Source organism: Globicephala melas, chromosome 10, assembly GCF_963455315.2.
Source record: "Globicephala melas chromosome 10, mGloMel1.2, whole genome shotgun sequence".
Taxonomy (NCBI): Eukaryota; Metazoa; Chordata; class Mammalia; order Artiodactyla; family Delphinidae; genus Globicephala; species Globicephala melas.
The window spans coordinates 44,533,919-44,560,576 of NC_083323.1; the positions used below are offsets into that span (position 1 = coordinate 44,533,919).

The following is a 26,658-nucleotide window of genomic DNA, read 5'->3' on the forward strand; positions in this document are numbered from 1 at the left end:
TAAAGTTGCGTGCATGCTCATGTGTTTGTGTACAGGGAAGAATATATTTATGGTGCATAGTCAACAGTTTTTATTCTACTCTATATTTTAAGGACACCATGATAGGCCATTCTACAACTTTCAAAATGTAAAACAATAAGGTAAAATGGAGAACTTTAAAATCTGTTTACAAGAAGTTTATTGTTAACAGTAACAATAAATTCTACCACTCTAATACAGACACCTCTTGGAGTTGTTGCATACATGCCTACATTTAAACAGTTCTAATAATATTGAATATGTGTGTCATTTTGTACTGAACTATTTTCAAAAATATGCTGTGTTTGAATTTTTGGAGAACAGTGTAAAGACTTTTCAGAAAAGTAAACAAAGTGTGAGTGAATGCACAGAGCTGAGAATAACACATGGAAAAGAAGAAAGGCACTATTGTTTTATTCATTCATTCATTTAGCAAACATGTATTAACTTCCTACTCAATGCCAGATACTGTACTGTGTTTTGGGAATAAATATATGATTAAAATCTAGTCCTCAACCTGAAAGAACTCTAAAGTAGTTGAGAAAGACAGGTAAACAGCTATCTGTATTATAATATGATGGATGTTATAAAAACACAGAGGATGAAATGATTAATTAATTCAGAAAAGGCTTCACAGAGGAAGTGACATTAAAGTGAGTTGTTGAAGGATGAAAGGTTACTCAGATGAATGGGGAAAGTAGCTTAAAAGGGCAAATCCTGGCAGAGGAAACATGAAAAAAAGCTGGTCTGTTTGAATCCTCAGTTGTCAGGTTGAAGAATTTGGTCTTAATAAATAGGCAGTAGCAGACATAATGACATAATAAAAGTAGTGTCTTAGGAAAATTAACTTATCTGAGTTATACAGAGTGGCTTGATGGATGTAGAAAGAGGAGACAGGAAGTGGCTATTGTACCAAGAGGCGATATGGTGATGATGTATTACAACAGGTGTTGCTGAAGGACTTTTGATTCTGAGAGATATTTTGAACGATCAACTGACATTGATGCCTTGGTCCCCTTAGTGGATGATGGAGAGGAAGTACTAACAAATAACTACATGGAATGACGTGATGGAATTTTAAAAGATTTTAGATTGACAGAAAGTTTTAAAATGTAGGGGGCATGCTACTGACAGAAATGGAGAAGTGGAGAAAATTTTGGTTTGGAGGGCAAGTTAAAAGATGAGTTTTAGACATATTGCAAGGAATGTGACAGTGAACATTTAAAAAGCAATATGTCAGAGGCAACTGGAAGTAAAAGCCTAGGTCTAAGATAAGGGGCAAGGGCTAAACAACTTTTGGCAAGAAACAGTAATCTGTATACAAATATAAATGAAGTCTCGGAGAGAAGCAACTCTTTTTAAAAATTAATTCTTACAATATTAACACTTCATATAGTGGTATTTAGAAATATATGTGAAGGGAGTTATTAAAAATTCTTAACACATCATTAGATACACCTGAAAAAATCAATTCCTTGATGTCCCCAAATGGCTTCTGCCTGAACACGTCAAGATCTGAATAGTCATGGTGATGGTGGGAAAAGAGGAAGTACTATTGTAAGAGAGGGCTGTCGGCAAGTTCCTATAGAAAGGCTGACTAATTTTAGTGAAGAGCAATACCAGGCAGACACTTTGACTCTTGTCATCAGAAAAGAAAGAAAACAATCAAGTAATCTGAATCGAGATCAAATAAAGTCAGATACATCAAACCAGACAAAAAGATGAGAGCAGAGGGCTTCCCTGGTGGCGCAGTGGTTGAGAGTCCGCCTGCCGATGCAGGGGACGCGGGTTCGTGCCCCAGTCCAGGAGGGTCCCACATGCCGCGGAGCGGCTGGGCCCGTGAGCCATGGCCACTGAGCCTGCGCGTCCGGAGCCTGTGCTCCGCGGCGGGAGAGGCCACAACAGTGAGAGGCCCGCGTACCGCAAAAAAAAAAAAAAAAAAAAAAAGATGAGAGCAGAGCCTGAGCTAATTCAAGAAGTGGTGAGGTGCTCACAGGCATGAAAAGAGAGGAAAAACATTCTCTGGGCAGATGTGGGTTACATCAGAGCAGCCACAAGGACTCAATTTTCTTTTTTTTTAAATTTATTTATTTATTTATTTATTTTATTTTATTTTTTTTCTGTACGTGGGCCTCTCACTGTTGTGGTCTCTCCCGGAGCACAGGCTCCGGACGCGCAGGCCCAGCGGCCATGGCTCATGGGCCCAGCCGCTCCGCGGCATGTGGAATCCTCCCAGACCGGGGCACGAACCCGTGTTCCCTGCATCGGCAGGCGGACTCTCAACCACTGCGCCACCAGGGAAGCCCATTTCCTTTTTTTAAATTTTTACTGTAGTATAGTTGATTTAAAATGTTGTGTTAGGTGCTTCCCTGGTGGCGCAGTGGTTAAGAATCTGCCTGCCAATGCAGGGGACACGGGTTGGAGCCCAGGTCCGGGAAGATCCTACATGCCATGGAGCAACTAAGCCCGTGTGCCACAACTACTGAGCCTGCGCTCTAGAGCCCACAAGCCACAACTGCTGAGCCCACGTGCCACAACTACTGAAGCCCACGTGCCTAGAGCCCATGCTCCACAATAAGAGAAGCCACCGCAATGAGAAGCCCGCGCACCGCAACAAAGAGTAGCCCCCGCTCACCTCCACTAGAGAAAGCCCCCGCGCAGCAACAAAGATCCAACGCAGCCAAAAATAAATAAATTAAAAAAGTAAAATGTTGTGTTAGTTTCTGCTGTACAGCAAAGTGAATCAGTTATACATATACATATATCCACTCTTTTTTAGATTCTTTTCCCATATAGGTCATTACAGAGTATTGAGTAGAGTTCTGTGCTATACAGTAGGTCCTTATTAGTTATCTCTTTTATATATAGCAGTGTGTACATGTCAGTCCCAACCTCCTATATTTATCCTTCCCCACCTTCCGCCCTGGTATCCATAAGTTTGTTTTCTACATCTGTGACTCTACTCTTGTTTTGTGAATAAGTTCATTTGTACCATTTTTTAGATTCCACATATCTAGGAGGATGGGTCTGAATATAAATGGCTCTTTCGTTATTCCTGAGAGAAAAGACAGGAACACTGCTGCAAAATTGATGAAAGAGTCCTAGACTGTAAGAAAAATATCTGCCATTCACTAGTTGTCTGACCTTGAGCAAGTTAATCTTTTCAGACCTCAGCATCCTCATTTGTAAACATATGTGGTTGTGAAGATTAAAGATAATTTGTTCTACAAATATTTATTGAGCACCTGCTATATCCCAAATGGTATGTCTGATTCTGGGGATAAAAAGATAGAAAAACAGGGATCCAACCTTCAGAGATTTTATCCTAGTAGAAAGACAAAGATGAAAACAAATATTGAAATAGCACCTACTATGTGAAAAAATGGAAGTAGGTTCAGGATACAGAGTGACTACACAGAGAAGGCTGTGATTGGTTCTGCCTGGAGAAAGGAAGGAAAGCTTCTGAATTGATAGTTTGAGTTGAATCTTTAAGGGGAATTGAGTTTTCTAGGAGAATACCACAGAAAGGGGCATTCTGGACAGAAAGGAATATCTGGGGAAAACCATAGAGGTATGAAACAGCCTGACCTGTTTGGGGGACTACAGAGTTTTGCGTGGCAGAAGGCAGGGAGTATAATGGGGTAAATGACTACTGATTAGTGCATAGAGACAGACAAGAACAGAATTATCAAGATCCTCCATGGCAAGTTAGGAAGCTAGAATTAAGAAGTGACATCACCAGACCTACATTTAGAAAGATGACTATGAATACTGGAAAGCGGGCTAGAGTGAGGGGCAACTCGAAACAAAAGAGGGCAATACACACAATTATGCAAAAATAGCACACAATATGGGCTTTATCTTTGTGATCACAAAATATTATACCATTATTTTTCTAAAATTTAGCTCAATTTTGTGATGACCAATGGTGATCCAACAAGGTATTTACTTTGAAATTCCAAAATGTATGAATCATAGATTTAGACATAAATATAAACATAGGCATAAATACAGATACGTATGTAGATACACATAAAGATAACCAAATAGATACAAATATTTCCTTTTCAGTATTTTCATTAGTTTGTTTAAAGCAATGTCTTATTCCAGTTTTTAATACTGACAACATCCTCTTGAATATAGATAAAGGTACTTTTCTAATCCATAGAGTCAAATGAACAAGAATGTCTGACAAAAATTATTTGAACAATACAATCTAATTCCACACGTTTACTGATTGCTTTGTACACGCAACCTCCATATGGTAGAGGCTGGGGAAACAACAATTCCTGCCTCCAAGCAACTCCCATTATGATAGGGAAGATAGACACACGTACAACTCATTCGTGCCATTTGATGGGTAATGTATTAGTAACCAGACAAAGTACTGTGGGAGTAGAGAACAGAGGGAACGTTATGGGTAAAAATGCTTTCAGTGTCTATGACCATGTTGATTCAATTTCAACTGATCTATCATAAAGAGAAGAAATTAGATATATCATTCATACTTTGTGTCTTTGGAAATCTATACTACCATGAGATGAAGCCTTTTAAGATTTCATAGGTTAAACAAAATGCCACATGAGTCATTACTAATCTGAACCCCTTGCTTGCATAAGACTAGAACAAGGATACAGATATACCTAGCATTGTATATTTTGGCTTTTTCACCCTTGTTCTTCATGACTTATTCAAATCAGGACAAATTAAAGTAGAGGAATACAATCAAAAATCCAAACAAGAAAAGCAAACATATTGGAGGAAAATATACATCAGGTTTTATCTATGTGATATGGTATCTCTGTGACATCGCAATTATCATCTTTTGTAAACACACAACACTATGCCATATTTGTAAAAATTATAAATTATTTGGATTCCAAGTCTCTTAAAATATTAAAAGAATTTTACTATGTAATTTTATATTTCATCCTACTTTTATAAAGTTCTAAAATGTCCAAAAGTATTTTAAGCTTTACTCAGTTGAAAGCTAGATGTACTTGTGAAATATAATGTCATTATTTAGCTGATTAGCTAACATTTTGTAGATAGCTAAATCATACTGATAAATGAAATAAAACTAAAGATGTAGTGAAAATAAGAGTTGCTTCTACATAGTATTTCTTAAAAATTAACATTTCAAAATCTCATGTTTAAAATACACATGCCTAAGATGCTGATAATCATTTTCATGTGCAGCTTGTTAAAACAGTCCACTTATATTAAAGTCAGACTTATGTAAACACACATATATGCAGTAGGCATTAAAGAATAATTTTAGAAATAATCACCATTAATGCCTATAATAAATCAAGCACTGTATTGAAAATTTTACCTCTGTTTTTGTCCACATAACCTTTTACAGTAAGTGATACATGAACATAATTATCTGCGCAGATCTCTATTGATTTAACATTATTCTGTGATTTCACATGAGCTTTACAATAAGTAACCAAATGTGTTCTATACGCTCTTATTTCTTTTAACTATCAACTACATTTCATTCACTGCCCAGCCACAAACGTTTTAAGATGCCTTAGTCAACGTACTAACTAAAAAAGCAATTATATTTCTATAAGACTATCTTGGATGACTTTATAAGGCTCTCATAACCCCAAATAACTCCTTGGACAGGTTTTTATGAACTGATATACTCTCAAACATGACTAACACAGAGAGAAGGTGGGTTAAATTGTGAGTCTCTTCAATGACTACATCCTTCAGCTGCCTTATGTTTTGTTTGTAATATCCAGGCTGAATGCGTCATGTCTAATATTATCCAAGATGTGACACAGCTAAGGGAAAATGCTAAGATGAAACACAAAATGTACTGCATTGTATTCAACCAGATTCTGAGCCTTCTGCATACTTACTCAAGAACCTTTAAGATATAGCAATATTGATATGGCAGAAGTCACCATCAATGTCATTTACATATTCATTAATTATGATAATCCTGGGTCTTACAGAACAACCTTGAATGTGCTTCAAATAATGTCAATCACAGTAATAATTATGAACAGGTTGTCTAATTACATAGCTCATTCTGATTCTAGCAGCCCAAAAAAATCACTGTGAACAATCACCATATGCCATGTGCTTTTATATAACCCTCTTAAAATGTTCATATCATATATTTTTTCAGATTTCTTGACAGTTTTTCCTTCTGTTTTCCTTCAAACACTTATCCAATGTAGTTTTATATACTTTTAAGCTCAATATCCTTTTTTTTTTTTTTTTTTTTGTGGTACGCGGGCCTCTCCCGTTGCGGAGCACAGGCTCCGGACGCGCAGGCTCAGCGGCCACGGCTCACGGGCCCAGCCGCTCCGCGGTATGTGGGATCTTCCGGGACCGGGGCATGAACCCGTGTCCCCTGCGTCGGCAGGGAAGCCCAGCTCAATATCCTTTTTATTTCAATGAATGAGTTCTTATATAGACATAGAAACTGCTTATAATCTTTCATAAATTGTTTGTTGCCCATAATTTCTTTTTTTTTTTGTTAACTTTTGACCAGAATTCTATTTGAATTCCTCATAGATGCTATACTTTGGGTTAAATGCTGAGAAATGATGGTAAATAAACAGTCCTTAACTGATGAAGCATATTGTTTAGTGGGGGAGATTTACTTCCTCTTCTTTGCTAATTAACATGAACTCATACCCACTCTTGTACGTGTCACTTCAGCATCCTCTGCATAGAGAGGGAAGCTTCTTCACCTGTTTAATAATCCTCTCTCTACTTTGGCAGTAAGAATCTTTTCCTCTATCTCTGTGCTTAATTGTTTTGAGTAGCTGACAAGACGTTTCAATAAAATCAAATTTGACAGTTTTTTTTGATACTCACACACCTGTTTCTCACATCCATCACGAGAAGTTGCTAATATTTTCAGACAAATCAATAATAAGCTAACAAGGCCCTATAATATTTGATTGATAAAATGTAATCCAGAGTATTTTTAAACACACACTGACTAATCATCTTAAACAGATTCAATTTCTACTTAAATCCTAATAGAAACTGTCTTATACCATTCAGGTCAGGAATAATTCCAAAAATAGGCTAGCCAACTCCCAGAAGTCATTAACATGATTACCAAGTAGCTAGTTTATTTTATGTTATTTTAATTTATGAAATAAATAATAATTAAAATGACCTTAATTCTGTAACAAAATTTTTATTAACTTGATAATGAAATTTATTAAATAACATATTTGATAATTTAATTTTAATATTTAGTGATATAAATGATCAGTTCATCAAATAATCTAGCTAAATAAAACTTTACACTTGTTGCCAGATCACAGAAGTCTGTATTTTTCCAATGAAAATAAAAAGCACTAATTTTTTCAAATTTAAAAGATTTACTAACTCATAACAAACAACTCCAGAATACATAGAGTGCTATGGTCCAAAAAGTTAACCAATTCAGAAAGGAAACTCCACATTTATTCCCAGACCCTATATATTACTGTATCTCAAAGTAAGCTACTATAACATTTATAGACTGATTATAAAATTAGCAAAGAAAATCTTTATTACTCAGAATGCAAAATCTGGACTAGCGATCCATTTATAATGTGCAAAAATATTAAAATATTAGCATTCCAAAGTCATTCTGAAATGGAACAGATATACTCAAAAGTATTATGTGAAGGCAATTTCTTTGCTCTTATTAATTTTTAATATGTGATTCACAAGCTACTCCACTGGAAAACATATTTTCGACCCTAAAAATAATACCATTATACTTAAGTACCTAAAATTAATAGTAATATTTGTTGTAAGAAGAAGAAAAATATCTTAGAGTTTTAAAACTATTCTGTGACAAAAACAGTACAGGTATTTCATACATATTTTGAAGATGGAGAAACAAGATCACACAGCTATTAAGTGTCAAAAATCTGAGACTTCCTTGGTGGTCCAGCAGTTAAGACTTTATGCTCCCAACGCAGAGGGCATGGGTTCGATCCCTGGTCAGGGAACCAAGATCCTGCATGCCACACAGTGTGGACAAAAAAAAAAAATTAATCCACGGGATGGGTAGAAATAAGGAATCGAACTTCATTCTAGGAAACTGTAAAGTAGCATTACTCGGACAAAAAATAATTTAACTTAATTGGTAAAATAGATCTATGAGACTTTGAGGACATTGATGTTCATACTCATCTGTGGTCCCCATCTCTAACAGAGACACTTGCAAAGACTGGGCCTCCAAAAAATGTTCGTTACATAATGAAAAATGAGTGAGTCGATATAGATTAATCCCTGGAAATATTTTATAAATTAGGGGCCCTAAAAATGCCAGCAAAATGCTTAGCAACTAATAGAATAATATCATTTTGTTGTGAGAAGCCAAATTATTTTCAGGCCTAGGAAGTGATATAAACCATTATCTCTCAGAAGAAGCCAAAGATTCCAAGAAAAGCACCTTATGGTCTTAAAAAGTAAGACAAAGAAACACGGAGAGTTTTTACTTTTAATTAGTCATCTTCAATATTGTATTGTGTTTAATGTCCTTCAAATTGGACTGATCAAGTGGATAGTCGGGAAGAGAATGTAATTAATGCCAAGTTTTGCTCTTTAGGAGCAATCGAACTAACCCTCTCTTTAATCAGAAAACTTGGGAAATAAATAATAAATAGATGAAAATATCCCACCATCACCACAAGCACCACTACAACCAAAAGTACAGAAATATTTTTTTTAAAGCACTTATCTTCCAAGCAAAGCTGTGAAGCTTAGGGAAAGAACAGAACTTAACTGAGCAGAAAGATACTCAAATTCTAAATAAAAATAAATAGCTATTGTAAATCTAAGCAAATATTAGAGAACATGTTTGATCCATGTAATATAAAAATAATAATACGTAGCTAAATCTTCTTCCTGTTCCATTATTTGGCTAATCCTCTGAGACTTACTACGCTAAATTTTATTTTCCAAACGTATCTATGAATATGAACAGTCTGATTGAGATTATGGATCTGTGTTTTTGAGCTACTGCATAAACAAAACAACTTCTGACAGAGCATGGTTGGTCAACTAAGAGCAAAAAAAAAAAAAAAAAAAAAATCCTCAATCTACCCACACCTTCTGAAACCACCACACTAAAGATAAAATACAGTTGTATAAGAAGCTGATATATAGCAGGTCTCTGCTAATAAGCCATGAGGTTTATTCCATAGAAATTAGCAAAGTGAATGTCTCATTTTGGGTACTTGATAATTCTTTGAATGAATTAATTAAACAGAATGAATGAAATGTATAACTGAATGGAATGGTAAAAAAAGTGGCAGCAATCCATCAAACTAGTTTATATAAAATTAATGTTAACAGCACTCAGGAAACACATCACTGAACTATAAATAAAATCTTGAGAAGAGAAAATTTTAAATGATTAAAGGAGTTAATTGGACACAGGTGGATTTGAAGTAGGTTCTTAGAGAAAAGCATCCCCACATATCTTCATTTTTAAAGACAAATATGACAAAGATAACACTCCAATCATTAGAAAGAATTTTATTTCATTAGTCCCAGGGAAAGGTAAAAAGCTAAAGATATAAATAGTTTCAAAAGGGCTTACTTAAAACTGTGAACGGCAGATCCACAGAGGTTATTCAGCTCAGTGTCAAAACATGTTCTACCCCAAATCATCTTTTTGGACTCAAGGTTGAAGAGAGCTGCCTGAGTGGTGGCCTGCATGGTAGTGTAGCCATTACCACACTCTCAGACTCTTGAGAAAAATGACAGCAAAGATGCGTACTCTCAAGATACTAGCAGAAGGTCTTACTCTATTTCACAGCGAATTAGCATACGTAAAGTGTTTAATGTTACACAGTAAATAAATGCTACGTAAGCCTTTATATTGCAAGTGTTACTGGAGTAACTGAAGCAAAATCTTCATCAACCTCAAATTATTGCTTTTTGCTTTCTCTTGACAGGAAGCTCCTTTACATTTTTTGATTCATATCACTTGAACTCACTACTTTCATTTATCACATCCTTGTCTAGCAACAGCTGAACAGTGTTGAACTAACCTTGATGAAATGGAAAAAAAAAAAAAAGTCCCATAAAGTGTTATGGACTGAGACAGTCACTCCTTGTTTAGAAATGAGTGTGTTGTAATATCTTTTAAAGCATATAGCTGCCTGGTTAAGGATGATTAATAATTATAAAAATAATGAATTATTCTTTGGTTGTCCTCTTAGTCCCCAGCTTTCCTTTTTGGTTGTATTCATGTTACAGATTTTGCAAAGCAAATTCTCTTTAACATATCTGAGATGATACTGAATGATATCAAGTGTTGAACAATTCATGTATCATAAGAAGATAAACGTTTTTACTAAGCGTGGTAAAAGGGACAGATTAAACTGGTATAATCTGCTATTGCAAATCATAAGTATTTGAGAACAATGATGTCTAACAGAACATTTCATCATTTTGATATAAATTTTTGGCATCATCAATTTTTTTGTTTATCAAGTGATGTCTGACCATTTTTAGCAAGCTGGAATATTTTGCTTGCAAACTGCTCTTACCTAAAAAGGGAATGAATGGGTTAACTTTTCCTATATTATTTCTAGATATGAGAAAGGATAGCGTTGCATTATTGTTAGGCTCCAGGTTCAGAAGAGTTTTCTTCTTAGGAAGTGTCTAATCCTGTCAATTTATTGGTTACTTTTGAAATTCCTAAGGAAATGCAGAAAGACCTTGACACCATGCAAACCTGAACACAGTCTTCGGAAGAAATACTTTATTCTGAAGGGAATGCTCATTTATCTTTTATCTCCAAGTTTAAAATATACAAAACCTGAAACAGTGTCTTTCTGAATATAAATGGCTTTGAAAAAAATCATCCTTTAAGAACATACATGGGGCTTCCCTGGTGGTGCAGTGGTTGAGAGTCCGCCTGCCGATGCAGGGGACACGGGTCACGGATTTGTGCCCCGGTCCGGGAAGATCCCACATGCCGCGGAGCGGCTAGGCCCGTGAGCCATGGCCGCTGAGCCTGCGCGTCCAGAGCCTGTGCTCCACAACGGGAGAGGCCACATCAGTGAGAGGCCCGCATACCGCACCAAAAAAAAAAAAAAAAAAAGTTGATGTTTTCAGCACAAAGAGAAATGACTTGCGAGGGGTTCGGAGGGAAGAGTAAAGGGAAAGCATAAAGAAGAAGTCTATTTTGAAGACTGTGACCCCCAGGAGACCCAAGTGAGCACCCCTTCTACTTTTCTTCTAGTCTTTCAATGTAAATGTCACTTTTAAGCTACTGAGAAGGATCAAAAATACCATAGACCCTTGGGACTAGCCATCAGAAGCTTTTAAAATGTTCACATTCAATATGTCAGTCATTTGAGAATAAAACATCATCTACCAGGTTGAAAACAATTGGATCACCTTCTAATTTACTGATTTCTCAGGAGCAGAATATTATATGTGGATTTTTTATAATAGACAAAATACAACTCTATGGAAAATCACATATATATGATATATGTGTATATACACATTTATTTGGTATTCAGTATTTATAAAGTAAGATTCTAAAATAAATATTTAATTCCCAAATGGTCTATCTTTGACACCATAGCCCTCCTGGGCAAATATATTTTGATATTGATGAATTATAGGCAATAGTACCAATGTACCAACTACTGTTGAAGTGTATATTAACTAACTTTGAAAAGCATGTGAAAGCTTTCTTCCCTACAGACATTAAATCAAAGATGGACTTAAGACATGAACAGCTGAACAAGTAAAATATTAACCAAAACAATTTTTTCTCTCTAATTTTCTACTTTCCCCTCTCTTGAGTACTAGAGTGTTTATTATTGTTTAGAATAATTAAGCAGTATATCTTTACATTTAAACTGGAAAAAAACTGAATTCAATAAACTCTGTATCTATTTCAGTTCACCAATGATTTTCTCAACTTCTTTTTGAATAAAAACAAAATAATCTAAGAAGTAAAGGTAATTTTATTGCAATGCCTATTAAATTTAGCAGGCAATTTTTGTTGGAGCACGTTAAAATGATACTGAGTCTAATGGCAGAATTCATTTTTGCTATTTTAGTCCTGCCCATGATAAAAACAATTGAGAACATTTATCAAAGTTTTGGGCAACACACTTTGAGATATCCTAAGTATTTAGCATAATGAAGTTTAGTTGCATGATTCTCTATTAATAGTTATCTTTATGCCCAGGTATGTGCCCTCATAAAAATTCAGGAAGAATTCCCAGCCCGCAGACTTTATCAGTGTATAAAGTTGTTGCTGTGTAAATCTCCTTTAATCCCAAATTATTTAATAAAAGAACATACACTCATGTTGAATAATTCTCATTATAGCAAGTACGTCCTTACAAGGCTACATTCAGGAAATTAAAGGTTACACCTATCATACAGATACAAATTATAGTGAAAACCTGTGCAATATGCACCAGGGATATGATTTTGCCTGCATCGGCATCAGGTCTGTAAAAGAAGGAGTTCTTCGTGGTATCATTTTACTATTCATCCTTTTCCTGTATTGAAGCTCTTTTATCATAGACTTTTTCAAATTTAAATGATAAAGAATTGTTGAAGAATAGTAACTAGGCAGCATGAGTCTTTTCTTTTCTCCCTTTGGACGGCCATCAACAGCATACTGTAACTTAATCATCCAATAATGTTGTCATTAACAACCAACTTTGATCAAATAACATCAAGCAAAAGGACTACTCAACCTATGAAATCTAACCCCAGCCCTGAGCTGAAGAAGTTGCTTCTGTTGATCTTGACACTTCTGTTTGATGAATGAAACATGATATAAGGCTTATGTTCCTATAGAATAGTCCACATTGCCAAAAAAGATAAGCATTGATTTGGGGAGACTGAGTCTAGATACAAAGATTACAGAAAACTTTTTGTAATCTATACATAATTGTTAGAAATCTAGGGTGTCAAAATAGATTACTAGGGTTGGAAATGTGAGGGTATTTATACATAAAATCAATGCCCCTTTGTAATGGAGCATTTATTATTTTCCAGGTCCATGATACCTACTCACATTTGTATAGCGGTTCATGCATTTCAAAGACCTCCAAAGTTATTTTATCTTCACAAAAATTATGTGTGCTTACCAAGTCAGTATAATGGCCCCCATTTCTCAAATAGTAAGGGTGAGTCAAAGAAGTGAAATGCCTTTCTTGGAATCTGAATTTCTTCTTGCCTATCCATTTCCTGACCTTATATCATACTACCTGTAAAGGGCCATATCTATAAAATAGTATACTTGATCAGTTTATTGGGGAACAAAATTTCAGAGTAGTTTTTATTCCATGTAGTGTTTTTAATGTAAAAACTGATTATTGCTTTAGCAGAAACTGACTGTAGACACATACACACACATATATACAACCTAAGATTTTACTGACAGTTAAGCAGGCTACACAAGTATATTATCCTAAATCAGAGCAAGAGCTTCCTTAACAATACAGTGTAATTCTGGGCTTCCTTATTGCTATTCCATCGAAGGTAGACTGTCATAGTAATCTCCCCAGCAAACTGAAATTGTATTTCAGTGCTTGAGCCTTGGTGTCTAAAAATAATTAAAGCACTGTTTTTGAGATTAGAGGCAAAAGAGGTCAGCTTCCTGAATTTCTTTACTTCTGACACAAGCCTGACTTCTGGTTTTTCTAATTTAGGCTAAGTTCTAGTGAAGCCCAAGCCTTGTTCTCCTGGGGGAGTTTCTGTGCATATCACAACAGTATGAGTTACTGCTAACACAGCCATCATTCTTGTTCTTTCTAGTATTTCTTTCACTCTTTTGCTGATGCCATTATGAAAAATAGTGCTGACACAGCCTTAAAGTCACTTAATATCCTTTCTTACTTATGTGGCTAACTTAGTCCTAAAATTTTGTTTGCAAAGAAGATATTAACGATCCTTGGAGGAGAATTTGTTTAGAGTCTCTTCTTACAGGTTTTATAAATTTAATATATTGAGGTACTCTACAACCTAAATTGAAAAAACTACTAAAAAAGCAAAAGCAGCCAATGATCAGACAGTATTTGTAATCTTTAAAATCCGAACATAAAGAGACATAATAATAAGACCTGTTTTCACTATTGCCTAATTAACTGTGATGGACCTTATTCTTTCATTTCTTAGTTTAATCCATCATTAATTGTTATTTTTGATTATAACATATGGATTAATATCTTACCAGCTCAAGGTTTTTATACTTCCAGGGCATGGTATGTATTCTGTTAAGGACAAAGTCTCGGATGTGTTATTTACACTCTATATTCATTTTCAATATTTCTTATAAAATTGTTCTCCATTTATAACTTAACTGATAAAGATAATGAAGGAATATACAAAATTATTCAAAGACAAAATCCAGTATGAGGACATTGAAACTTGGGATTCACTGCCATGCTAAAACCATTAAAAGCTGTCAGTTTTCACCTCTAGTATAATTCTGTTCATTCCTTTTTAACCTAAGATGTATTTTTATAATGATAAATAGAAAGGATTTTGTCAGATAGCTGAATGAGCTGAAAAAAAAGAAAAAGCTTACCTATATGAGTAACATGCCGTTTGTAATACTAACATCTTTTAATATTGAAACATAATAGAATTATAAATCAGTAATAATCCACAGCATAGTGAAAATTAAATGATAATTTTAAACAAATTTGGTTGAAAGTCAACTAAAAACCAAAATATATTTTTACAAATATTTCAATATCCTTAAACATTTCAGTTTTCAAATTTCATATTTGTTTAAAAATTACTTAATATTGATGGTATTGATGATTTTTCTTCAAAGTTCTTTAAAGGCATTTTTAATTAATTTTAATGCCATAATAAAACAGTTCAAATAAGTTTTTTTAAATTGTATAATATATAATGCATACCTAGATACATAAGGCTAAGTAAAATTAACTCACACATTTGTGCAAATGAACCATGCTGCCTTTATAAAATATAAGCAAAACTGGATAATTCAAACATATCAATATGATATTACAATTGTAACATTTCTTCTGAGATATGTAAGATCACCTTTCTTACTCAGCAGCAGTTGGCTGAATTTATGGTAGAGAAGTTATATCATGACTTACATCTTTATATTTTACCTTGGTTTAAATACTGTTCAGATCATACTTGTAATCACGACAGATAACTAGATAATCACATAATAGTTTAAACATCAAAAAAGAGTGGTGTGAAATAAATATATATTATCACTCATGCTATGTCACAGGTGAAAGCTTTTGAGCTTCTGGAAGTTGACAAATGTCAGTACTTTGCAACTTTTACATAGTGCCACTTAAAATAAATTTAAAATTCAAGTTCCCAAACAACATATACCCTGGGTTCTACTCCATAATAACAGTCACTTACTGATTAATGGAAGCTTATACTAAATGAAAAACTTATATTAAATGACATATAGAAATCATACCCTCCCTCCACTCTAGAACATCACTGCTTAAGGTACAACAAATCCTACTTCAGGTTCAGACGTACAGGTATGAGTATAATGTGTACAACTCTTTATAGTGACCTCTTATTAAATCATTTAATCCTAAAGTAAAAACAGCAATAATGCATCAAAAATTTTAGCTAATTTTTGAGTTCATCACATTGAAGAAATATTAAGTTCTCATTTTTCTGTATATTGAAACATCCTATATACTTAAAATATAACTCATTGGTTACTGTTACCTTCTCTATTTTAAGGGATAATTTATCTTTGTTATCAAATACTGTAATCTAAACTATTTCTATTTAGAAAACTTGTACCATTTCGAAATCAGCGTATAACCAATCAGATTCTATTTAGTTCTAATAAACAAAAATATTTTGGAATAGTACTGTTTACATTTTGGGTTACTTTTCCTTTTATTGGATAGCTAACTTTTTTTTTTTCATGCATCGGTTGGTATTTTCAGTCACATCTGATGATAAGATAAGCCCAATGTAACACAGGATCAACCTTTCACTTAGAGTTCCAAACAATTAAAAAGTGCACTTACCATGTTCCAGCCGGGGTAGAGGTAATCTGTACCAACAAACTCAAAGTAGTGAGCAAATCCCTCCTTCAGCCACACATCTTCCCACCACACAGGAGTCACGAGGTCACCAAACCACTGCCGTGACAAATGAATGGGCATCAGATAAAATTGCGTCTATCCCAGAATTATTTTATCTAAAAGTAAATGTATTAAACTATGATTGTCACAACTGGAATTCATTCCCCAATTGATTTTGTGATCTTAAAATACGTTGTGGCAACACCATTGATTTATTTGACTACTTGGATGACACTAATTTTCTATAAATGCATTCAGGGAAGAACAAAAATAAAATGTTCAAGGAACACAACAAGAAGATTTAACCTGGAGAAGAAAGAGCTCAGGGTAAAAAAACTGACAACAGCTGTCTTCAAATATTTGAAGACCTAGTATATAGAAGAAGAAAAGGCTTGGGTCTTATGGCCCTACAGGGGACAAATCAGTATTAATGGATGGAAATTAGGGTTGTAGATTGGTAGACATTGCTAAAAATGCAGGAGACCCTCTAACAGACTGAAATAGATGAAGATGGAAAATACTACCTCGAGAAGCGGTGAGCTCATCACAGGAAGTACTGAAGCAGCGCCTTCCAGTGGCAGAGGCAATTCACAGACGACATCGGCTGATCGAAGGAACTAATAAAGGCTTTAAGATGCTCCACACCTGACTCTCCATGATTCTATGATAATGAGGGTTGGACCAAAAAAGTCTCTAAGATCCCTTCAGGAAAGTAATGTTGTAATTTATAATTGGTGTTTTGATTAGATCTGGATACATTACTCTGAAATCCTTGCTGAGTTCAACAAAGCTTAAAGGAATTCTTTTTTCATTAAAAAACAAAACAAAACAAAACAAAAAAACATTATACGCGGGAACTATCCTACAGACTTGGGATTTAATGATGAAAAGTCAGACAATGTCCCTTCTCAGGCAGCTGACACTTTATTGTGGAGGAAGGGACAATTAGGTGAGATAGAAAATAAAAAATAAGCAAATGAACAATACAATTTCAGATCTTATTAAAGTGTGATAGGAATGGAGGATGGGTCACTTTAGACTGTAAAAACAAAAAGATTCTCTCTAAGCAGATGACATTTGAGCTCAGACTTTAATGATAAGAAGAAGCCATGAGAAAGCCTCAGGCAAGAGGATTATAGGCATTTGTAAGTAACCCTTAGTGTGAAGACTGTAAGTGGGAGTGAGTTATTTAAGAAGCAGAAGGAAAAGGCAGTCAGACAAGTATCAGATCATAGCTTTACAGCTTTAGGAGCTAGAGGAAAGAGCTTGGTGGCTGAGCATTTCAATATTAATAAAGTATCACTTGCTCAAGAGGACCTCTAATAGAAATACAAAGAAGAGATAACTGAATACGCTGATGACCACAAAACAAATGATATTTAAAACATTTTCTGTGCTTGATCAGAAAGTAATGTTTCTTCTCCCTTAAACTGAAAGCCTGTCTTAAGAATTGTGACAATAAACAGGTGAGGAGAAACGGTAATGTAGAAAATAATTTGGCAATGATAGTGGAAATTATTATGTGTTTCTCCCAGCTTCCAGCTCATTTCCGCATAGTAAGTAGCCGAGCACCACTAAGCTAGAACAAGAAAGTAACTGAGAATCTGGAACAAATGAAATCCAGTTCTAGAAAAAATTATCAGTGTGTTCTTATTGCAACAGAACTCTACATGTAACTCGTTTCTAGGAATGTTCAAAAGGACATTGATTTGCGTCAAAGAATTGTATGTTTAGCTGGAAACCATTTTTAGCACAATAGAGGAGCCCTGGTTATCTCTGCAATGGACCCCCTTAAGTCTCTGCAGCAAGGAACACATGCCCAAGCTGACCAGCATGACAGGTACCAACGTCTACAGGTTCACTGCAGAAGGCTGACATACAGGTAAAGGGTCATATGGCCTAGAACAATTTATCATGAAGTCCCTATTCATGTATTGTCATTTAGCTGTTCAGCCTCTTTTACTAACAACATTTCCACCTCAATCTTTCTTAAGGTTTTCAAGCTTTTTAAAAAGATTTTGGGTTGGTAACAAATTGAAGTTGTACAGTATCACACTGTGATTTCTGGTGTTTTCACTTAAAAACCATCCATAGTTTCTGGTAATCAGGACAAAGATTGCTTTTTATTAGCACAAACGTTTATTTTCAGTTATTTTTTTCACTAGAATCAAGATTCTAATAAGCATTGTGAAATCTCTGTAATACCTTCTGCTCATTGTAAGAAAGTACATAAAATCAAAATGAAATTAATTTTATCTTAGCTTCATGATAAAGCTGGCTAATTTACATATGAATTTCTAAACATGTCAAGACAAAAAAAAATCAATCATTTGAGAACAAAGAGGCTGTCGCAGAGTTAGTGAAAGACTTCCTAAGTGTCTGTGTGATGGGAGAAGGGGAATAACAAATTGATTTCAGCAAAAGCAAATTTTGACATGTACACAAAACTCAGCTGCATCTTTCAGCAATGCAATAAATCATTGCCATCACTGCACTCTCCATATATACACACCAATAATCACAAGAAAATACAGCAAGGTTGACAAAGAATAGTGAGTGGATAGGGTCTCCAAAGAGGCTGCTGGGTAGCAGTGCCATTTCACTCCTCAACTAAACTGAATGACAGTTACTTATTCAATATGATCCGTGTGTTTGCTTTCGTTTGTGCCGTCACTTGAGAACAACCTATCTTCCAAAAAGAACTACGTGGTGCTCTATACAATTAAAACTTAATTGGGAGGATAATAACTTAGCTCCTAATCTAAGTATCTGAAACCATTCTACATTCTCGATAGTTTGCAATTATACTTACACCTGATCCTTTTTCTCATACCTGGTGACATATCTCATGAACAATGACCATGGTGACATCCAGCAAATAAGAAATAGATGAAACACTGGGATCCAGCAGTATTCTTTGTTCCACAAAAATACTTAGTCCCCAGTTCTCCATAGCAGCATACGGATGCTTAGGCACAGCTAAAAGATCTAGAAACAGAATAAAACAATTCCAAAGGCTTTAACAAACATGTCAGATTCTAAATTCATGTCCGACAAAAGACCAGAAATCCTAATTAGAAGAAATACTTGTTCTTTCTCGGTAATTTTTTTTTTCTAAATTAAACTACCTGCCATTTCTACGTGACAGCAGAAATATAGGCTATCACTGTAAATGCTGGCCATATCCATCCATCACAGTTCATTTTCAGACCCAGTGCTGTAGGAGGTTGGAAGTATCAGCGCCATTATTGATGGGCCTGTCCTAATAAGTTGCAGAAAGTCAAGGAAACCAAATGCAGCAGGAACCTACAGAGTCAAAAGGCATCGTGCCTTCTAATGAAAATATATTCAGCTCAGTGCAGTAAATGCTGTACTCTTGCTTTTACCTCAATATTGTTCAAAAGAAAACATCTCACATCAGTTTAAAAATCCAACATATCATATTTCTAATTGCTTAATTCTAATGTATTTTTTGAGTTTTGTTAAAAATAAAATATTACATGTAAATATAGCTCAGATAGAGAAAACTAAAAAAGTAGATGTAGTGTCAAAAGGACTATTGAGGGGGGCTTCCCTGGTGGCGCAGTGGTTGGGAGTCCGCCTGCCGATGCAGGGGACACGGGTTCGTGCCCCGGTCCGGGAGGATCCCACATGCCGCGGAGCGGCTGGGCCCGTGAGCCATGGCCGCTGAGCCTGCGCGTCCGGAGCCTGTGCTCCGCAACGGGAGAGGCCACGACAGTGAGGGGCCCGCGTACCACAAAAAAAAAAAAAAAAAGAAAAAGGACTATTGAGGTAACCTGCAGACTCTGGTTCTGGCCCTGCCTCCACCATTAATTAAATATATGACATCAGTAAATCACTTTAATTTCTCAAGACCACAATTCTCTCACCTATAAAATAAGGTTATTGGACGTCATGATCTCTCAAATCCCTTCCAGCTCCGAAAATCTATGATTAGGTGATTCTAAGATTTGTGCTTATTTTAAAAGGTTGTAGAGGTATTATCAGCGTTTGCTTAAGGTGACACAGTAAGTACATGCTTTGATGCACTCCCTCTGCTCAAACACATAGCAATGTTAAGTAAAATATTAAAAGGAAAAACTGAAAATCATCTCCAGGCTTGAAAATAAACCTCTCCATGGACCAGAAATGGTACATAAGTGCAAAGCAGTGATTGCATGTGAAGCCACGGGCAGTGGCATTTGGGAACTGGCTCCAGCAGGATTCACCGGAGCCAAAGGCATCTAAGCCAAGCTGATAACTTGTTGCCAGAGGCTGACGTAGGGCATGCATGTGCAGAAGGGCTGAATATAGCTGGTGCTCAGTGCTGCTTGGGAAAGCTAGCAAGCGGCAATGTAAGGATTCGAACCCAGGCAACCTGGCTCCACTTTCCCATGTAAACCCTGGACTAACTCCCTAGGATGCTAAGAAAATAATGGTACAAAAATGTTTGCTGCAGTATTCTTTGTAAGAATGAAAAGAGAAAACTGCAAGCCTTTCACCGAGATAACTGACAAAGAAACTGTGAAATAATTCTAAAAAGCAATACCATACAACAACTGAAATGGTCTTACCACTAGATTCTAACACTACATGTATCAACACGGATAATCTGAAAAACATAATGTTGAGGGAACAAATAAGGTGTAGAATGGCCCTTACCATATACTACTTAAAAACAAGCAGAATAGTACCATAGATTGCAAATGGATACTCACACATCCACTCAGACAGACAGTAGTGGTAAAATGCACACACAGTCACACACATATAGGAATGATAAACACCAGATTCAGAATTATGATTGCTTCAGAAAAGAAAGAAGGAATGAGGGACAGTCTCTTAGGTTCCTGGAGCCAATTTCAACATGTGTGCATGTGGGGCGGGGACGTGGGAGGGTTTGTCCCACACCGTCTATAAATAATTCTTGGATTCCAACAGAGTGACCCAGTATTCAACTCAATTCCGATACCATCTACCCAAAGATAGAATCAGATTCCACAGGTTAAGGGTTCAGTCCTACAACACTGCACCCTCCGAGATCCCTACTTCAAAAACCAGTCCCAAGCCCAGGTTGTTACCTGTGCTTCTGACCTATGGACTAAAGATAAGTCAAGTATGGCCCCTGTAACCACTACATGGAAACATGACAGCTTAACAGAAAAAATAAAGAAAGAATAAAAAGTCCTGTGAAAGAGAGAGAAAACAGATTTAGTTGGAGAAGTTCTTGAAAGAGATAGTATCTGAGTTGGACTTCCAAAGATAAATAGGATTTCGACAGGCAGACAGAGGTACTATATGCATTCATTTATACAAGTATGTATTTATTGAGCATCTCTTTTGCTCAATACAAGCATTGTTTGTTCTGTCATCCAAGCTCCTTGCTCCCTGCTCTCATGGCACTTATATTTATTTGTGGGTGTGTGTAGGAAGAGGAGGTTAATTAACAAGTAATAAATGAATGAAAGAAATTTAGTAAATGATAAATGCTACCAAAAAATAATTGAGTAAGACAATGATTGACTGGTAGGGTGAAATGGGTCGAGTGTGGTCAAAGCAGGCATCTCTAAGGTAATCACATCTCACCTGAGATGTGAATAATGGTAGAAGCTAGCTGTCTGAAGATCTGTGGAAGTATTGATATATTGTTCTAAGAAGAGGGGACAAAAAATGCACAGGTCCTAAGGAGGAAATGAGGCTAGCATATTGGATAGAATGAAGGTTGGTGTGGCTGAAGCGTATAAAGGAGAAGAGTATCGTTGTGAGAATTATACGAAGTGCAAGTACATAACATACTTCTACTTAAGATTTTACCTTGAGACCTTCCTTAAATATGAACAAACCAGGCAATAGAACAACATTGCGCCAACTCTGCCTGCCACCAGCAGATGGCAATAGCAGTAGCAGGTCTGGGGCCATTTACTTGTAGGAACACGGGGACTTATGGACAAGCCTGTTGCAAAACAGAGGCACTTCTGTTTGCTGGAGTTCTCCAAGAGCCGAGAGTAGTCAGGTCCCCAAGACTGAGTCAACAAATCAGGCCGCACACTGGAATATGGAGTGGCTCAAATGGCACGGAGAGAAAATTCTAGACATGGGCCAGATGCGAGTCTAAGAGTTTGGAATAAAGAAGGTACAGCCAGGGGCAGTCATCAGACAGCAAAAACCTGACTAGCAGCCTAAGCAGGTGTGGTGAGGGGGCAGCTGAAGGTTGGTGCCAACGATCTCAGGCAATAAAGAACGTACAGCCAGGGGCAGTCATCAGACAGCAAAAACCTGACTAGCAGCCTAAGCAGGTGTGGTGAGGGGGCAGCTGAAGGTTGGTGCCAACGATCTCAGGCAACGATCTCAAGCTGAAGGTTGGTGCCTAAGTAGGCAGCTGGTGACAGGTTGGTTTCCAGAGGTCTAAGGGCAGAGAAGTCAGACCCGAGTAACAAAGCTGTACTTCAGCCAAAGACTCTTGAGCAAATGGAGTCAGATTCAGATAAAGTGATTGAGAACAGAGTGAAACACAGAGGGATCAAGCACAGGGGGCAGCTTCTCAGATGCTCACAGGCTTAACAATAGATACAGGGAACCATGTCTATGGCTGGCAGAAGGAAAAAAAAAGAAAATTTTAAAAATTAGATTACGCTACTACAGACATAATAACCTTCTATCAAAGTACTGAAGAAACTTGGATTTTGTTCTAACAACTATTGAGGGATAATTTAACTGTGTCTCTCTGCTCTATACCTTTATCTCATAAACAGTTCTATATTTTGAGAATACCTTCAGGAGGCATATATCCACATAAAGACTTGTACACAAATGTTCATAACAGTTTACTTCCAATACGCCCAAACTGGAAATAATTCCAATGTCCATCAATAGATGAATGGATAATGTGTGGTATATCCATACAATAAAATGCTGTTCAGCAATAAAAAGAAATGAACTATCAATACGTGCTACAACGTGGATGAGCCCTAGAATAGTTATACTGAGTAAAAAGGAAGAAAAAATATATATGTTGTACGATTCATGTCACTTACATAAAATTTTAGAAAATGCAAATTCATCTATAATGTCAGAAAGCCGATCAGTAGTCACCTGGGGACACAGATAGGAGGGATTAAAAATAGCAACAGGAAAGAAAGAATGTCTCTGTGTATAACTGAGTCACTTTGCTGTACGGCAGAGATTGGCACAGCACTGTAAATCACCTATACTTTGATTAAAAAAATAAATTAAAAAAATAGCAACAGGAAACTTTTGGGGGTGATGGATAGGCTCATTATGGTGATGATTTCATGGGTGTGTACATATCTTAAAACATCAGATTTTACACTTTACATATGTGCAGCATACTGCATGTCACTATACCTAAATGAAGCCGTTAATACCTTCAGTAACTAAAATATTCTTTTGCTTAACTTTGAAGATAATAAGATTTATTTACAATGAATTAAATTGTCTCAATTTTTGCAAAATAATTTGTCATGAGGCTATATCCATTAACGTGTGCAACCACAACTCTTTAATATGCCTTGAAAACAGAAGTAAGAAAACTCAAATGTTTCAGAGTCAAATTTACTTGGAAATTAAAAGAAAATCCTGGATAAAATTATGCATAGGAGTCTGCTCCCAATTAATTACGCTAGTCCTAAAACTATAGGCAGATAACAAATATTCATATAATACTAGTGAATGTGATTACATAAATCACCATAAAAATCTGACTTTCTCTACTTGTTCCCTTCAGTGCACTAGAATTTACTTTCTATCTTTAACACTATGTTGAAACAGCTGTCGCTAACTAAGAGCACAAAATCTCATGGAGACCTCTGAGTTCTTACTTTTTTTTTTTTTTTTTGCGGTACGCGGGCCTGTCACTGTTGCGGCCTCTCCCGCTGCGGAGCACAGGCTCCGGACGTGCAGGCTCTGCGGCCATGGCTCACGGGCCCAGCTGCTCCGCGGCATGTGGGATCTTCCTGGACCAGGGCACGAACCCGTCCCCTACATCGGCAGGCGGACTCTCAACCACTGCGCCACCAGGGAAGCCCTGAGTTCTTACTTTTTTGATACTGCCAAGATTTATCACACTGCTCATTAGGGTCTGTCATAGAAAGATATCCGTGTTTCTTCTCCACTTCCCAGATTAGCCTTTCTTCTTGTTGTTTTTGTTCTTGTTTGTTTAATTTTCTTGTCATCTTCTGATTTTTGAAAACCAAAGTTCTAGGATTTCCATCTGCATGTGTGTGTGTGTGTGTGTGTGTGTGTGTGTGTGTGTGTGTTTTAACTCATTCTACTAGTTTTCTTTTAGTGTTCTCACCCACTCCAATGTCATCTGTCACCACCCACATGCCCAGATAGCTCTCTTTGAGCTCCAGAGGAAAATATCTAAGCACCTTAGTAGTAGGCTGTTAATTGATAGTCCCCCCTCCACAGCCACTAATGTACTATTCCTTCTAGAATAATCCTCTCCCCTGTAATCTGGCTTAAACTTTAAGAAAGCTTTGCAGCTTCCTCTTTTGGACTCTGGGGAAGGTCGGTCACCAAGAAAAATGTCCCACTATCCTAACAACACGGTGCTAAAACGAACCCTGAAACCACGTGGAAATGTTCAAAGAATCATCAGGCAGGGTCTTATAAAAAATACAAACTGAAATCCAATCTCCAGCATTAGGAGCAATGTTCTGATGTATAACTTCATAAACTAGAAGTAGACTTTAATGTATTCTACATTATTAAATAACCACTAGCAAAAAAACCATGTGCAATACCAGGCCTCTCCTCCCTGCCACAGTCAGATTCTGAGCTCACAGATCAGCAGAGTTTGTTGTCCAGGATCATTTCCCCTCTGATGACAAATCATGCTGAATGTAGCTTACAACTAGTTCTGCCTGATGTCACAAACCAAACAGATATGTAGACATTACCAAGTTCCGTCCAAGAAAGAACATTCAATTCTGCAGTTCTGCTCATCAGTTCCATGGTTTCACTGTTTGCCGTGTGAGGTGCTCTTCTCCTTTAAACTTCTCTGCTATCACTCAGAGGCACTCCCTCCAGATTGACAGACACATTCTGAACTTTGCCCTGGTTCTTCCACCCCAGATCTATCCTGCTCTCAAATCCCCAGACTTCTGCACTCACTCTTCCTTCTGTTTCCTTCACCCTTTAACTTTCAGCCTCAATACTATCTTCCATGCGGTGTCCTAGCAGCATCTCAATCACAATCCGTTAGCTTTCCAGCACTGCAACCCTGCCCTTTTTGGCAGAGGGCAGTAGACATAGCAGTTAAAAGTTGGAGCTTTACAAAAAAAAAAAAAGTTGGAGTTTTAGAGACCACACTGTTTGGGATCCAAACCCAGGTCTAACATTTACTGGCTATGGAACTTCAAACAAGTTGTTCAATCTCTCCCAGCTTCCATCCCCTCATTGATAAAGCGGGGATAACGTCCTTGCAGGTTGTTGTGAAGATTCAATGAGATGGTCCGTTTAAAGCACTTCGTCCTAAGCACAAAACGTGATAAATCAACGCCATCGCTATTTGGGATCTTTCCAGTTCATCCTCACCTTGGGGAATCAGATTCATGACAGGCCTTAGCTTGAGAGAGGAGGAATCTTGTCTTCTAACAAAGATGAAATGTTGGCTAATGTGTTATGCTAGGCATTCTGATTTCTGAATTGAAAATGTTGCTTATGATGTAAAGCAATACAGGACCTACCGAAGAACAAACTTAAAAAAAAAAAAGTCATAGGACATCCCCATTTTATTATTCAGTGACCCTAAATAAGTTTTAAAGGTATAGCAGGTTAAAAAAAAAAAGTTGTGTTTTGATTATGCCATGACTAGCACCTGAAGATACTATTTACATAAGCATTCATGCTTAAGTATTAAAAAATAAAACTCCTTGCTCTGACAATTACCACATGTGACTAGTATAAATATAAATTGCATTTGAAATAGTAATATTGATAAGATAAAATTCATAGAAGTCCTCTATTACTGGTATTTATAAAATGAGAACCAACGTTTTCCTTTCAAGTGCATGTTCTGAAGTTGTTTTTACTCACAAACAGATTAGGTACTGAATGGCTGTTTTTAAGTTCATTTGACAGAGAGGAGTTTAAGCTTTGCTATCCTTGGATACATTTCCACCAAATTTAAGACCTATATGGGAAAAGAATCTAAAAAAGAGTGGACATATGTATATGTATAACTGATTCACTTTGCTGTACACCTGAAACTAACGCAACATTGTAAATCAACTAGACTCCAATAAAAATTTTTAAAAAGAGAGTGAATTGGTCCTTCAAAGCTTTAAAACAGAACACATTTTCTCCTGATGGACTTTCTATTTGGGCATATTTCCATCAAAAAAGATTCGTTTCAGCTACATACTTTAGCCTGTAACAGAATTTTCATCAGTACCACTTGTATTCACTAGCTTAGCATTTAAGCTCGCAAACTCCTAGCATTCTCCTGAATTAGCGTTAGGCCCTAATATGCACTCAATGTTTTTGCTGACCCTCCTGCACACACTCAAAAGACTTTTTTTTTTCATTTCTGCAATCA

General features: G+C 36.4%; 1 protein-coding gene across 1 annotated transcript in view; it reads right to left on the minus strand.

The window, feature by feature from the left end:
* Nucleotides 1-26,658, minus strand: part of TRHDE (thyrotropin releasing hormone degrading enzyme) — a 405,192-nt gene that overhangs the window by 181,519 nt on the left and 197,015 nt on the right. Inside the window, exons 4-5 of the mRNA XM_030866254.2 lie at nt 18,931-19,085; nt 16,041-16,154 (exon numbers count right to left, since the gene is read on the minus strand). Coding sequence (XP_030722114.1) covers nt 16,041-16,154; nt 18,931-19,085 — 269 coding nt within the window. The remainder of the gene's footprint in view (nt 1-16,040; nt 16,155-18,930; nt 19,086-26,658) is intronic.